At 41.4% G+C, this 11915-nt stretch overlaps 1 protein-coding gene across 1 annotated transcript in view; it reads left to right on the top strand.

Annotated features, from left to right (window-relative positions):
• The window catches only part of Capsl (calcyphosine like), a 23197-nt gene extending 15253 nt beyond the window's left edge, over positions 1 to 7944 (top strand). The window contains exons 3-5 of the mRNA XM_021208740.2: positions 3588 to 3765; positions 4410 to 4619; positions 7653 to 7944. Coding sequence (XP_021064399.2) covers positions 3588 to 3765; positions 4410 to 4619; positions 7653 to 7754 — 490 coding nt within the window. The 3' untranslated portion in view covers positions 7755 to 7944. The remainder of the gene's footprint in view (positions 1 to 3587; positions 3766 to 4409; positions 4620 to 7652) is intronic.
• Positions 7945 to 11915: the final 3971 nt, after the last annotated feature.

An 11915-nucleotide genomic window follows, 5' to 3' on the forward strand; every position in this document is an offset into this window, starting at 1 on the left:
AGAGAGAGAGAAAGAGAGAGAGAGAGAGAGAGAGAGAGAGAGAGAGAGAAACTGGCTGGGTATGTCCACAACTGGGAACCAAAGATTCAAAGGATTTTAAGGGAGCCATTCTCTTTCAAACACCCACAGTTGGGGATGCAAGGAAAGGAAGTGGAAAGATCTGAATTGGCTGGGAAACTCTTGCACTGATGCTGTGGTATTGGCCAAATCATTTCCTCGTAAGGTCTCAGGTTCTTATCTATGAAATGAATTGTTTGAGAAATGCCCTCATGAAACATTTGATGCTTAACCCCAAATTTGCAAAGCATGCGCCTTTTCCAAGGGAGGGATGCTCCTGGAGCAATGTGGGTAAAGGAAACCACAAGTCGGAGTGAGTGCTTGGAAGGACATGGAGGAAGGCCCTCCCCAGAGCTGGGGCAGAGGAAGGAGGTGGATCAGTGACTAAAGAATTTGGAAAGCAGGCATGGTGGCACATACCTGTTCTCCCAGCACTTGGGAGGTGGCGAACAGATCACCAGCAGTCCAGTGTCTTTTTCTCTGGCTATATAATGAGTTAAGCCCAGCAGCCTCAGCTACATGAGATCGCCTCTAAGAGTTTTCTCCCAGCCAGGCTGTTGTGTCTTATTTGTTTCTGTAACTGCTCATGGGATAACTTGAGTGTTCGTTCCTGGTAGCATTCTATGGGTCAGGTGATTCTTCTTCTATTCTCTGATATTTGAGTGGGAATAGAAGTGAAGACTGAAAATCCCAAGGAGAAAGGACACTGTGAGCCCCCTAAGGCTCTTGTGTGTATTTTAACAAATTATATTGAATATCCAACATAAGCTTGGCCTTGGACATCATGGGTGGACAAGCTTCCGTAGGCTGCACAGGGGGACAGAATAAGAGAGTAAGCATGGTCTAAATGTGCTTTCAGTGGTACAAGCAGTGGGGAACTTTGTTATTAAGGTCCCTGCCCCATGACTGGATGGCTTTCAGAGCTCATTGCAAGATGGGAGATTCCTTTTCTCAGGGGGATTCCCTGTCTTTGTCTATCTGTGTGTCCCTGAATACAGGTGGTTGGCTTTGACTGGCTTTGTATAAAAAGTGACCTTATCAGAGCTCCCTGAAAGAGTGCATAACTCAGCACACATGGCTCCCCCTGGCTTCCCTCCTACGTGATAATTAGGTGCCGTACTATAACCAATCAGCCCTTCCTGCTCCTTTGATGACAGGAACAATTAGCTCCTCCCACTCATCTCCCTAGGAAAGCCCTTATATACCCTATACATTCCTAAACAATAAAGTAGACCCATCTCACTGAAGCAGTCTCCAGACATCATTCCATCTATACTCAAGGCTGTCTGAACCCTGATTTCTATCTCTGCTCCCTTTCTCCATTCAGTGATGGTGGTGGTGCGCTTTTCTCACTACCTGCCTCAATGTTCTGGGTTCCCGAAAGAAAGAAACACATATGCAGCCTTATATTTTAATATGCCTTAATAGCTCAATGGTTGAGCTACTCCAAAACCTCCACATGGCTAGCACCCTCTCCACCCCAATATTCCTGAATTTTTACTTACTAAAACCTATATTCCATCTTGGCTGCCCTGGACCCAGGCCGGCAGCCCTCCTGGGACACGATCCCCAACTCTTACATGTTGGCAGTCTCTCTGTCCTACACTTCTCAGGTCTGGATTTTCTCATTTCCCAGCATGGTGGGAAATCCTCCTTCCTCTCAGTCCCCTTGTCCAGGAATCCTAAAGTCCCACTTCTGTCTCCCTGCCCAAGCATTGGCCACCAGCAACTTTATTTACCAGTAAGAACTAACTGGGGATAGGGACCCTCAGCATCTTACATACGGATTCTTGTACAATTTTGGGAACCTAATTAGCAAAATACAAATGTTAGACCAAATCCACAATATTTATCACTTATATCAGTCCACTTACTATAGAAGGAAAATTTATTCATTAACTCACCTAGTTGAAGAATGCTAGTAGAGTTATTGTTGCCTAGTAAACTCTTTATACTGTAAAACAGATGGGCACTGCCACCATGTAGCCCATGTCTGTATGGTATGTTTATTCAATATTCAAAATGTTCTTTCTGGTTTATTTTTTTTTTTATTTTTTTAATTTTTAAGTATATGGAACTCAAAGGAAGAAGAAACTGAAAAGTTATTTATTTTCTTGTTTTGCATTGCCATTCAGTGTAGATGGTCTCATTATGGTGTTTTATATACCCATGCATCATCCATTTTCCTACTCCTTGCTGGTCTCCTTTCTCCTGACTGTCAGGCATCAGCTTCTAAGTCATTTGCATCTGAATCCCTCATGGAAGAACTAGCAAAGAGAAAATTGCAAGTTGTAACTTAGAAAATGCAGATTTAGCTTTAACTAGAAACGAAGGACCAGCAGTGTAGACTTTTATGGAAAAGTGAGACCCAGAGCGGTAATAAGTTACACTCAAGTTACACAGCTGCTGTTATGGCAGAGCTAGAAGGCAAGCTCATCTCTTTGAAATCCTAAAGTATAATTCTGTCTCTTAAGAGAGAAAAACATAATTCTTGGGGCTTTTGTATAGGGAGTGGGGTACCGTGGGAAAGAAGGGAAAGGGTGGGAAAGGGTAAGATAATAACAGTGTGTTATGAAATTCGTAGAAAGATCTTAAACACCACAAAGAGCAATGAGAAGATATATCATCTCTTCCATAAAAGTCGTAAGTACCTTGCGTTTGGGATGGTTAAATTCCTTGGCTATAATCCATGTGTTTCTAAGCAGAGGCTTCCTGTAGACAAAGTAGCGTCCATACAGTTTATGTGTTCAGTGCACATATGCTGGAGGAATTAGAAGCTGTATTTATTCTCAATATTAGGTTCTAGAGCTTTTACCAGAATTACTATGGTAAACTATGATTCAATTGCGTGTCTGTATTTTTTATTTTTTGCCATTTCTTTAAGTAGAAGACAAGGAAACTAAGGGTTTATTCGCAACCATGGATTTCTGAAAGGTTCCCTATGTTAGTTGCTATTCATTATTATAACAAGGTAATAAGCCTACGAGGAGGAAAATTCGTTTTGGCTGACGGTTTCTGAGGCTTCAGTCTAGGATCATGGAACTTTGTTGCTTTGGGCCTGTGGCAAGGCAGTGCCTCAGCCCAGGGAACAGGCAGTAGGGTTAAATATCCCTTGCAAAGGCGTGACTGCAGTCATCTGACTTCTTTCCACGAGGCCTCTGCAGGCATCACTAACCTCCAGTTGCACACAGCACCCGACATCCAAGCCTTCACACCTAGATCTTCAGGAGACAGAAAGATCCAAACTATTGTCGGTGCCACCTACTTAGAATCCAACAGTGCAATTGTAGCCTTCTCTGTGCGTTTGTAAGTCCATGCACGCGTGTGTTTGAAGGTTTGTTTTCCTGTATGAAGTACCAAGGAAAACCTCTGCGCTTGGTAGTGAGGCTGGGAGGTAAGCCTAAAGCTTTCGTATTGTACTTTAAAGACAGAGGGGTGGTTCGCTCTTTACATCTTCACACTTACACACTGTTTTTGTGTTTTTATCTATTTTTTTTGCTATTATTTTTATTTCTTATTGTTATCTTCAGAGTGTTTCGGATTATGGATGACAATAACAACCGAACCCTTGATTTCAAAGAATTTTTGAAAGGCTTAAATGATTACGCTGTGGTCATGGAAAAAGAGGAGGCAGAAGAACTTTTCCGAAGATTCGATAGAGATGGCAGTGGAACAATAGACTTCAATGAGTTTCTTCTCACATTGAGGGTATGTGTGAGCTCTGGTGAGGGTTCAGTATTGATAGCGTAGCAGAAGCCAGGGGCCTTGAACCACTCATTGCCGTGAACATGTGTAAGTGAAGGATGTTTGGACAAAAGGGTCTACTGTGTTTTCACTGTGACACACCGTAGCTTCCAAGACAGGATTGTTGTCATTGTTTCTTACTTATTTACTCATTTGCTTGTTTATGATTTCTGGTTTCTTTTGAGGGGGGGGAGGTTGAGGGACAGAGGGGAGGTACGAAGGGACAGGGAGCTGAGTGGGATTGGAGTGCATGATGTGAAATTCAGAAAGAATCAATAAGAAGTTAAGAAAAATAAAAGAGTAAACATGGTCCCCCACCATACTTCCATGGATCAATATTTCCTGCTGAGGAGCTTGGCTTTCTTGTGCTTTGGGTTGGCTACTTGAAGGATGTGTTTTCAGAGCTTGCTAGTACATTTCAGAGGGTGTGGGCCGAAGACTGCGGAGTAGCTGAGGGACTTTCTGAGACATCTCACTTAGTGGTAGGCTGGCAATTTCACATCAGTGAGGGGAATAAGTAATCACGTCTGCTACGGAAGAGGCTCATTAGCATGTGCATTTCTCCATGCATGTGTGTGTGTGTGTGTGTTTTTTTTTAATTTATCTAGCCCCCAATGTCCAGAGCCAGAAAAGAGGTGATCATGAAAGCTTTTAGAAAGTTAGACAAAACTGGAGATGGGGTTATAACCATCGAAGACCTTCGTGAAGTTTATAACGCTAAACATCATCCAAAGTATCAAAATGGGGAATGGACGGAGGAACAAGTCTTCAGGAAATTTCTGGATAACTTTGACTCACCCTATGATAAAGATGGATTGGTAAGTGAGAGAGATGAATCCAGACGCAGTTTATTTACCCAAATTGAAATTGTAAGTAAGAAATAGGTTCAGAGCCTAACAAAGCTCAACACGTGGACAAAATAACTGTTACAAACAGAAGAAAACATTTCTTTGGGGCCACATGAACTGTTGAAAGCTAAAGTGATAAAATATTCATTTCAACGTGTAATGAGACGGGCATCGCTTTCTTGGTAGGGGATCCATGAGCTACTAATTACTCATCATGGAAAATGTGTTGTTTTGAACATCAGCCCATCTCATCGTTGCCGGATTCCCCGCGCACAGCTTAGCTATATTCTCATGAAGTAGATTACAATAAAAGCATGCTTGATTTAAAATGGGACCAAGATGCTTTGGAGCAGACTCACAAGGCCTTCCGGATGTTTGGCTCCTATTCTCTTGGCCTTAGGAGCATCATTTGCCTTCACACTTGCCTGTGTGAAAAGAGGCTGTTGGTAAAAGGGAATCCCAGAGAGCAGAATTTACCCTGACTCACTCTTTAGTCCCTTTTGAGATTAGCCTGCACATCTAAATGACAGTGAACTTCAGGACAAAAGCAACTCCATCCCCATTGGTTGTTACCTTCAAGTATACAGCATGGTGTATACTGGGAGAGATGGAATAAGATGCATCAGCAACCTGTTTTAACCACTTGGAAGCAGTTTTTGTCTTAGATGAACTGAGATTTACAGGGTTGGGGGGAGGGGAGTCCCTCTGCCTCAGCAGCAGTGGCAACAGCAGCAGCAGCAAGATCAGAACCTTTGAACCTTCAGGCCATACCAGAAAAGGTAACTGGGACAGTGACCAGGGATAGGGCTTATGATAAGAAACCTCCCCGCTCTGTAGGGAGTTTCCCCCTCTCTTTCCCAGAAAACCTGATGACTTGGCTTATTATCACTGGGTGGGAGGTAAGAAGGGGAAGTTCCCTTCCTGCTGACGTTTTTTGCAGACAGACATGGAGAAGTAGCTGAAGTCCTGTCTTGTAGGTTGAGGAATTGTGTGCCAGATACAAGAGAGTCCCAGCTTCTGTTGGGCAGCCAAATTATCTAGGACAGAAAAAACAGAACAGCACGTTTCCTCTAGTACTGCTGTCTTTGATCTCCAAGATGTCAGAGAAAAATAGCCAACTGCCATTTCCCCTAATAGCTCAGCTCTACATGATCCCTGTTGTCTCTGGTTCCTTCTGCAGGTGGTTCCTCTTTGTCACAGGGGAAATGTCAGCTGCCCTTGTCTCTAACAAGTTCAAGTAGCCATTTGTGATTCAACTGATTTAACGTCCCCATTTCATCCCCTTCTGACATTTATCTTAATCTGCCATGGTGATCTCTCAAATTCTCAAAAGGTTATTGAGGTTTTTTTTTTTTTTTTTTGGTAGTGACAATATTTGATGTTGCTTGAGTATCATAAGCCTGGTAATGTAAAATATTAACTGTTTCTTATCAGTGTGTGTGTGTGTGTGTGTGTGTGTGTGTGTGTGTGTGTGTGTGTGTTAAAATGGAGATTACTGGCTATACTGAAGAACCACAGAACATGACATTTGGGAAGATGTACCCTAAATCTTTGCATACTTGCTGTAGGTGTATGTCCATATTTAATGTATGCTCACACACCCCCATATTTGAGATTCTTACATATAAATCGTATAAAAAAGCTTATTTTTATTACTAAACTGAATATATACATAGCCTTATTTAATATAACAATAAATCTGGACAATATTTATTGGGCACTTATCAACTAGCTATTTGCTAAGGCTTCACAGATATCTTATTTAATAGATATAATAAATATGTTCATCAGAGTGATTCAAACTTTTGTGGCTTCTGGGAATTGAACCCAGGTGCTCTAAAAGAACAGTCAGTCCTCTTACTGCTGAGGCATCTCTCCAGCCCTCAAACTTTTATAGTTTTAATAACATCCTAAAACCCAAAAGATATTGTAGACAAAATAATACCACCCTATGAGGAACACTTTCACATAGAGAACAATTCCCATGTTACGTTATTTATTTGTATTTACAGACTCATTACCACAGATCCACTATTCACTGAATTCAGGGTCATTTTTCCTAAAGTCTTTTACTGGTCTTGAGGAGAGAGGTTTGGGGAAGATTATAGATTTGGTTAGCTTATTGCTTTTTTGTTTTGGTTTGTTTAATTTTCCTGTTTGTCAGTGAGCTCCAACATGTACATGAAAGAGACACTAATGGTTCCAAAGATTAGTGGGACAGATTAAGCTATTACAGACTAGAAATAAGTCTTCAGTTATTTATCAAGTTTCTTTCTTGTGATGATTTTATCTTTTGACTTAGAAGCTGCCAGCTCCTACTAACTTATGAGATTCCCCCATCCCCCACCCCCAAAGTTCTATGAATCCTGACATAGATAAACACATCTGCTGATATCCCTGGCCGTCAGTCAAATGCACACAGTGGAGAAGCGGGAGGGCTTGGAAGAGAGCTTCAGAAGGTAGTGTTTTTGCTTACTCTCATCCTTGAATGAGGAATTCATACTAGAAACTCACACAAATGCGTGCGTTTTATTAGAAGTCACTCTCTTTACCCACAGGACAGAGCATTTCTTGAAAGACAAGAAAGACATCGCTTATCCTGATATTGTACATAGCCTGCCTCTGACATGTGCCAGAAAGACAGTATTAACTGTAACTGAAGGACACATATTTCCTATTTTGAGTCTAGTCTCTTGTGTCTGAACTAACAAGCCCCAGTTCTTAAAGAAAAGATGTCACCCCATGATTCTCTCCCTCTCTCCACTTAGGATGGCTTGGATATTATCAGGGGTCACCTCTCCTCCTGCCCTGAACCACTCTTACCATGATCTTGAACTTGGTTTCATCTTGACTTTTCTTTTAGGTTTGTTCCTCACACAGCTGTAATCCCACAGGAATAAATCCTTGGTGGGATTGCCCTTTTCTCTTTACAGGGTTGGAAGGGCGGCCTCCATTAAAACAAGAAGCGAAGTGTTCTTTTTCTTTCTGACTTTTCCACTACAGGTGACCCCCGAGGAATTCATGAACTACTATGCAGGTGTAAGTGCATCCATTGACACTGATGTGTACTTCATCATCATGATGACAACGGCTTGGAAGCTCTAAAGACCTGTCCCTGGAAACCAGGCCATGCATGCATGCAGTCACGTGACTCCAAGTGATTACGCTCCACCCCCCCAAACTCAGAATGCTCTATAATTCACTGTTATAATTCACAGACTCTTCTTTGCCAACACACTGTATTTTCTAGGCTGATAAGAGGGCAGAAATAAAGTCACTAAGTAATTAACTATGAGCTTGCCTCCTTTAAAACTGTTTCCTTATCTCTAAAATGAGAATTATGAAATTTATATCTCTGAATTTCCTAACACTGTTGCTGATTCACACAGGTGCATAATTAACTTGGCTTGTCTCCCTTTGTCATCAATGATCTCATGTTTGCCCTGAAAACCAGTATATTTTCACCTTTAAGCCAGGTATGAGAATACCTCTATTTATATAGTAAAATCTTAAGGGTTTTGGTCTCAATTTGGGTATCAGAAAGAAACAATATACTAGGTTCATAATTTATCCAAGCCAATCTGGAGGTTCACTCCTTGTTTTGACAAATAGGTTGAACTTGACCATTGGTTTGCTTGTTCCTTTTGTCTTTAAAAAGATGAATGTGAGAGTGGAGACCATTTCTTTGAATGGTAGACCAGTGGCTTCTCAGTGTTTCCTTGTGGTTGGAGTTCTGAGCCTGGGCTGGAATCTACTTTATGTGGAACAGCTTCACTGTGATAACTAGCAAACTTCCCTTTTGTGCAATGTTTAACTCTTATCTGCTGTCAGCCAACATTGTTGACAATTCTATCCACCCCAAGAGGATGGGTGTGGCACAGACTAAAATCAAGAGCATGCCAAAGCCGAGTTTCCATCTTGCCAGTTCATGACTCCTCCTTCTAGCACTCAGCCCTGCTCACATAGTATTGACATGAGAGAACCAATCCACAAGGGGCTAATGTATACATACAGGAAGCCACAGAAATGAGAGAAATAGAGCCTGAAGCTACAATTCCTATGCTGCATGACTGTGCTCAGAGACACAGACACTGAGCAGCCTGGGGTTGTGGTGCTGGGAGGAATTCTAGTTGCTTTTGTTGTTTGGAAGTCCCTTGTAGAGATCCCATTTCTGACTGACCCTAGGCATTGGCTTATGGACATAGATTTGGTTAATGGTGTCTTCGCCATTATGATTTTAAGAGGCTCCATAAAGTGGGTCTCAAGATGCTTTTTTTTAAAAAAAAATTTTCACCCCACCTCCATTACTTAAATCTTATCTTATATGCTTCTCTAAGTTGGTAATAGGAATGATATTGATTTAAAACCTGTGTTGCAAATTGAGAATTATATCAGTTCTTTTTCTTTGCTTGTTTGTTTTTGATCTAATACAACTCACAGCAGGGTCTTTATTCCATTCAAATTAGTGGTGGAGAAGCCTCAAATATCTATTGGGGCAAGGCTTTATAGTAAGCAGCAAGTGAGAATAAGTGTGCAAGCATCCAATTGGAAAACTACTGAGGCCTTTAACATAACTGGTTGATGCTGGAAGTCAAATTATAAACTTAATTTCTGCTCCCATCTGCATTAGTGGTCATAGGCTGGGGGTGGCCTTGTAACCTGGGGGTGCAGGTTTGTTGGGGAAGTAACCTGGAGACATTGGTCTTGTTGGGAATTAGCCTAGAGACTGGAGCTAGGCTTGGGTTTTGTTGGGGGCCAACTTGGAAACTAATGGTAGGTACCAGCCTGTTCGTTTACCTGAGTTCAAACTAAGGTCAGGTTCTCTAAAATGGAGTCTGAACTTAAAAGATTTGGCCTCTCAGAAGAAAATAGTGAGGCTACATATCAAACATTTACTGGAACAGGGACATTTTTGGACTCTGTGGCACAATTAAGGATATCAAAAGAAAATTAGGTGACTCTCTCAAATCTTGCTGTTACTGCCTGGAGGAAGATATCCTCTTCTGAGTCACAAATCTAAGCTTTGACAGACATCCAATAGGGGAGAGAAGAGCCCTATGCTGATGCTAACATGGATTGTCTCAGGAATGCAGTCACAAAAATAATTCCTAATGAAAAGGTGACAGGTATGTTGTTGAGAAAATTAGTTTACAGAAATGCTACTAAAACATGCAGAGACCTGCTTAGGCCTGTAAGGCATTCTGGAAAAATTACAGATTTTGTTAGTCTCTGTGTAGACTTTATACCCTTTCTGGCCCAAGGGCTTGCAGTAGCTGCAGCCTTTCCAGAGACTTTTCCATTTCAGAATGGAGGGCCTGGGATAACGATCCAAGTTCTAAACTTTGTTTTAATTGTAGATATCCCAGACATATAAGCTATGAGGGTCCTCATAGGTTTATCCTATCTCTGATTCATTCTATGAAATTATTCTCTGATTTGTGATTTTTACTGACTCTCAATTAGTCATCACTTTCAAACAGGGTTGCTTCCTTCTACAAACTAACTTTACTCTCATTGTATAGGATTAAAGGTGTGTACTAAGCACATGTCTGTATTCTTACCAGAGCGGTTAAAGGTATATCATTCCAGCTATATCATACAGACCTTGAAGGTCACTGGATATGATCCCTTGCCAGAGCAGCTATGTTACTGGATTAAAATTCCTCTGCTTTCTATTTAAGTCAAAAGGCATACATATTTACTATTACAATAGAAACAATTATCAATTCCTTAAACTAAATATTGTCAATGTCCTTATGAAGGTCTGCTGACGCAAGGATTCTTCTTAACAGAAATCCTGATTATCTCTCATTTAGCTAATGCCCATTTCATTATTAAGGGTTTCCAGACTGCCAGTATGATGATTGATCTGTCTATTTTCAGTCAGGTTTTTGAGCTGCCCGCAAGTTGGGGGTGGAGGTAGGGAGAAGATTTCTGCATCATCTCTACTTCAGTTCCTTTGTATACACACACACACACACACACACACACATATATGGATTGTAATTTACCCTATAGTCACTGTTGCAGTAAATACTGCAATAGCTTTTACAAGTAATGTTTCTATCCCTTCTACTCCTACTCTTAGTCTTAAGGGATCTGAAATTGAGTTTCCAATTTTTAATGCAGGCAAAGTCTGTCTATAAGTAAAATTTTCTTTGGGCTTACTGTGATTTGCTGTCTCAGAGGCTTCTGGGTCATTCCTTTCTCAGGTTCCAGGCTCCCACTGTTTTGGAGTCTCCCAATTGTGATTTTCTTTGGTTGCCCAGCTGAACTTAAAGAACTAATATGACCTCTGGAAACAATATCACGTGGATTTCTTCTATGTGGCTCTTTGCCCAATGTCTCCTGTCCTCTGAAACTTGTCTGTCAGATGTCCTTTGTGTTGGTGGGGTTTCTTCTTTCACAATCACGTTGGGCACCAGATGTAAAAGCGACTGCTATTCACAAAATCTGATTGTCATCTCAGTGGCTTGGTACTGAATAAGCTCATTCTTTCAAGTTCTTTCTGAACTCTGACTGGCTGGTACAACTCAACTGTGGGTCAAATTACACTCCAAGCTGACTGGTTCAAACTGGCTTCTCACTACTTTGCTCTGCTTTGAAAACTGCTTCTGAGTTCCATGAAATGAACTTCTGTTGTGGGATATAATAAAAAACGAACCAGCACGTTCCGACACTTGAGCTGGCAACTCTCAGCCCCCATCAACCAGGCAATGGCCGACCTGTTTTTATCTTGCGGAGATTCTGACTGAACTCCACAATCTCTCCAGCTAGCTCACTAGGTTCCCACTGGTGAGTTGTTGCCACGCCAACCCTGTGCTTCAAATCCCCCATGGCCTTTGTGGTGCACCTCAGGCAAACCCATGCTTGGACCCTTACCTTTCTCTCTTGAACCCAGAGGAGCCCCCCTCTGCTGTCTTTGTTCCAAAAAAAAAAAAAAAAAAAAAAGCTGTATCAGTTCTTTATTAGTGTGTCTTGCTTTGCTTCTTGTTAGGGAAGCTCAACTTACTTATCTTAATACTGACTGGAAAAGAGGCCTTTATCTTGAGTTTGGGCGTGAATATCTTCATGTCATAGGAAGCAAGCCTCTCCCCTTCCCCCATCCCATTAATTATATAAGCCATATTTCCCATTGACTTTACTAACTAGTCTTTTTAGAGAGGGGCAGGGCAACCAATATCAAATGTAACAAGAAAATATTTATAAGTCATATAGGAAGCCCAACTATGCAGGAAGTTATCATTTTTAAAGCATGTACCCTGA

Source organism: Mus pahari, chromosome 11 (genome assembly GCF_900095145.1).
Source record: "Mus pahari chromosome 11, PAHARI_EIJ_v1.1, whole genome shotgun sequence".
Taxonomy (NCBI): domain Eukaryota; kingdom Metazoa; phylum Chordata; class Mammalia; order Rodentia; family Muridae; genus Mus; species Mus pahari.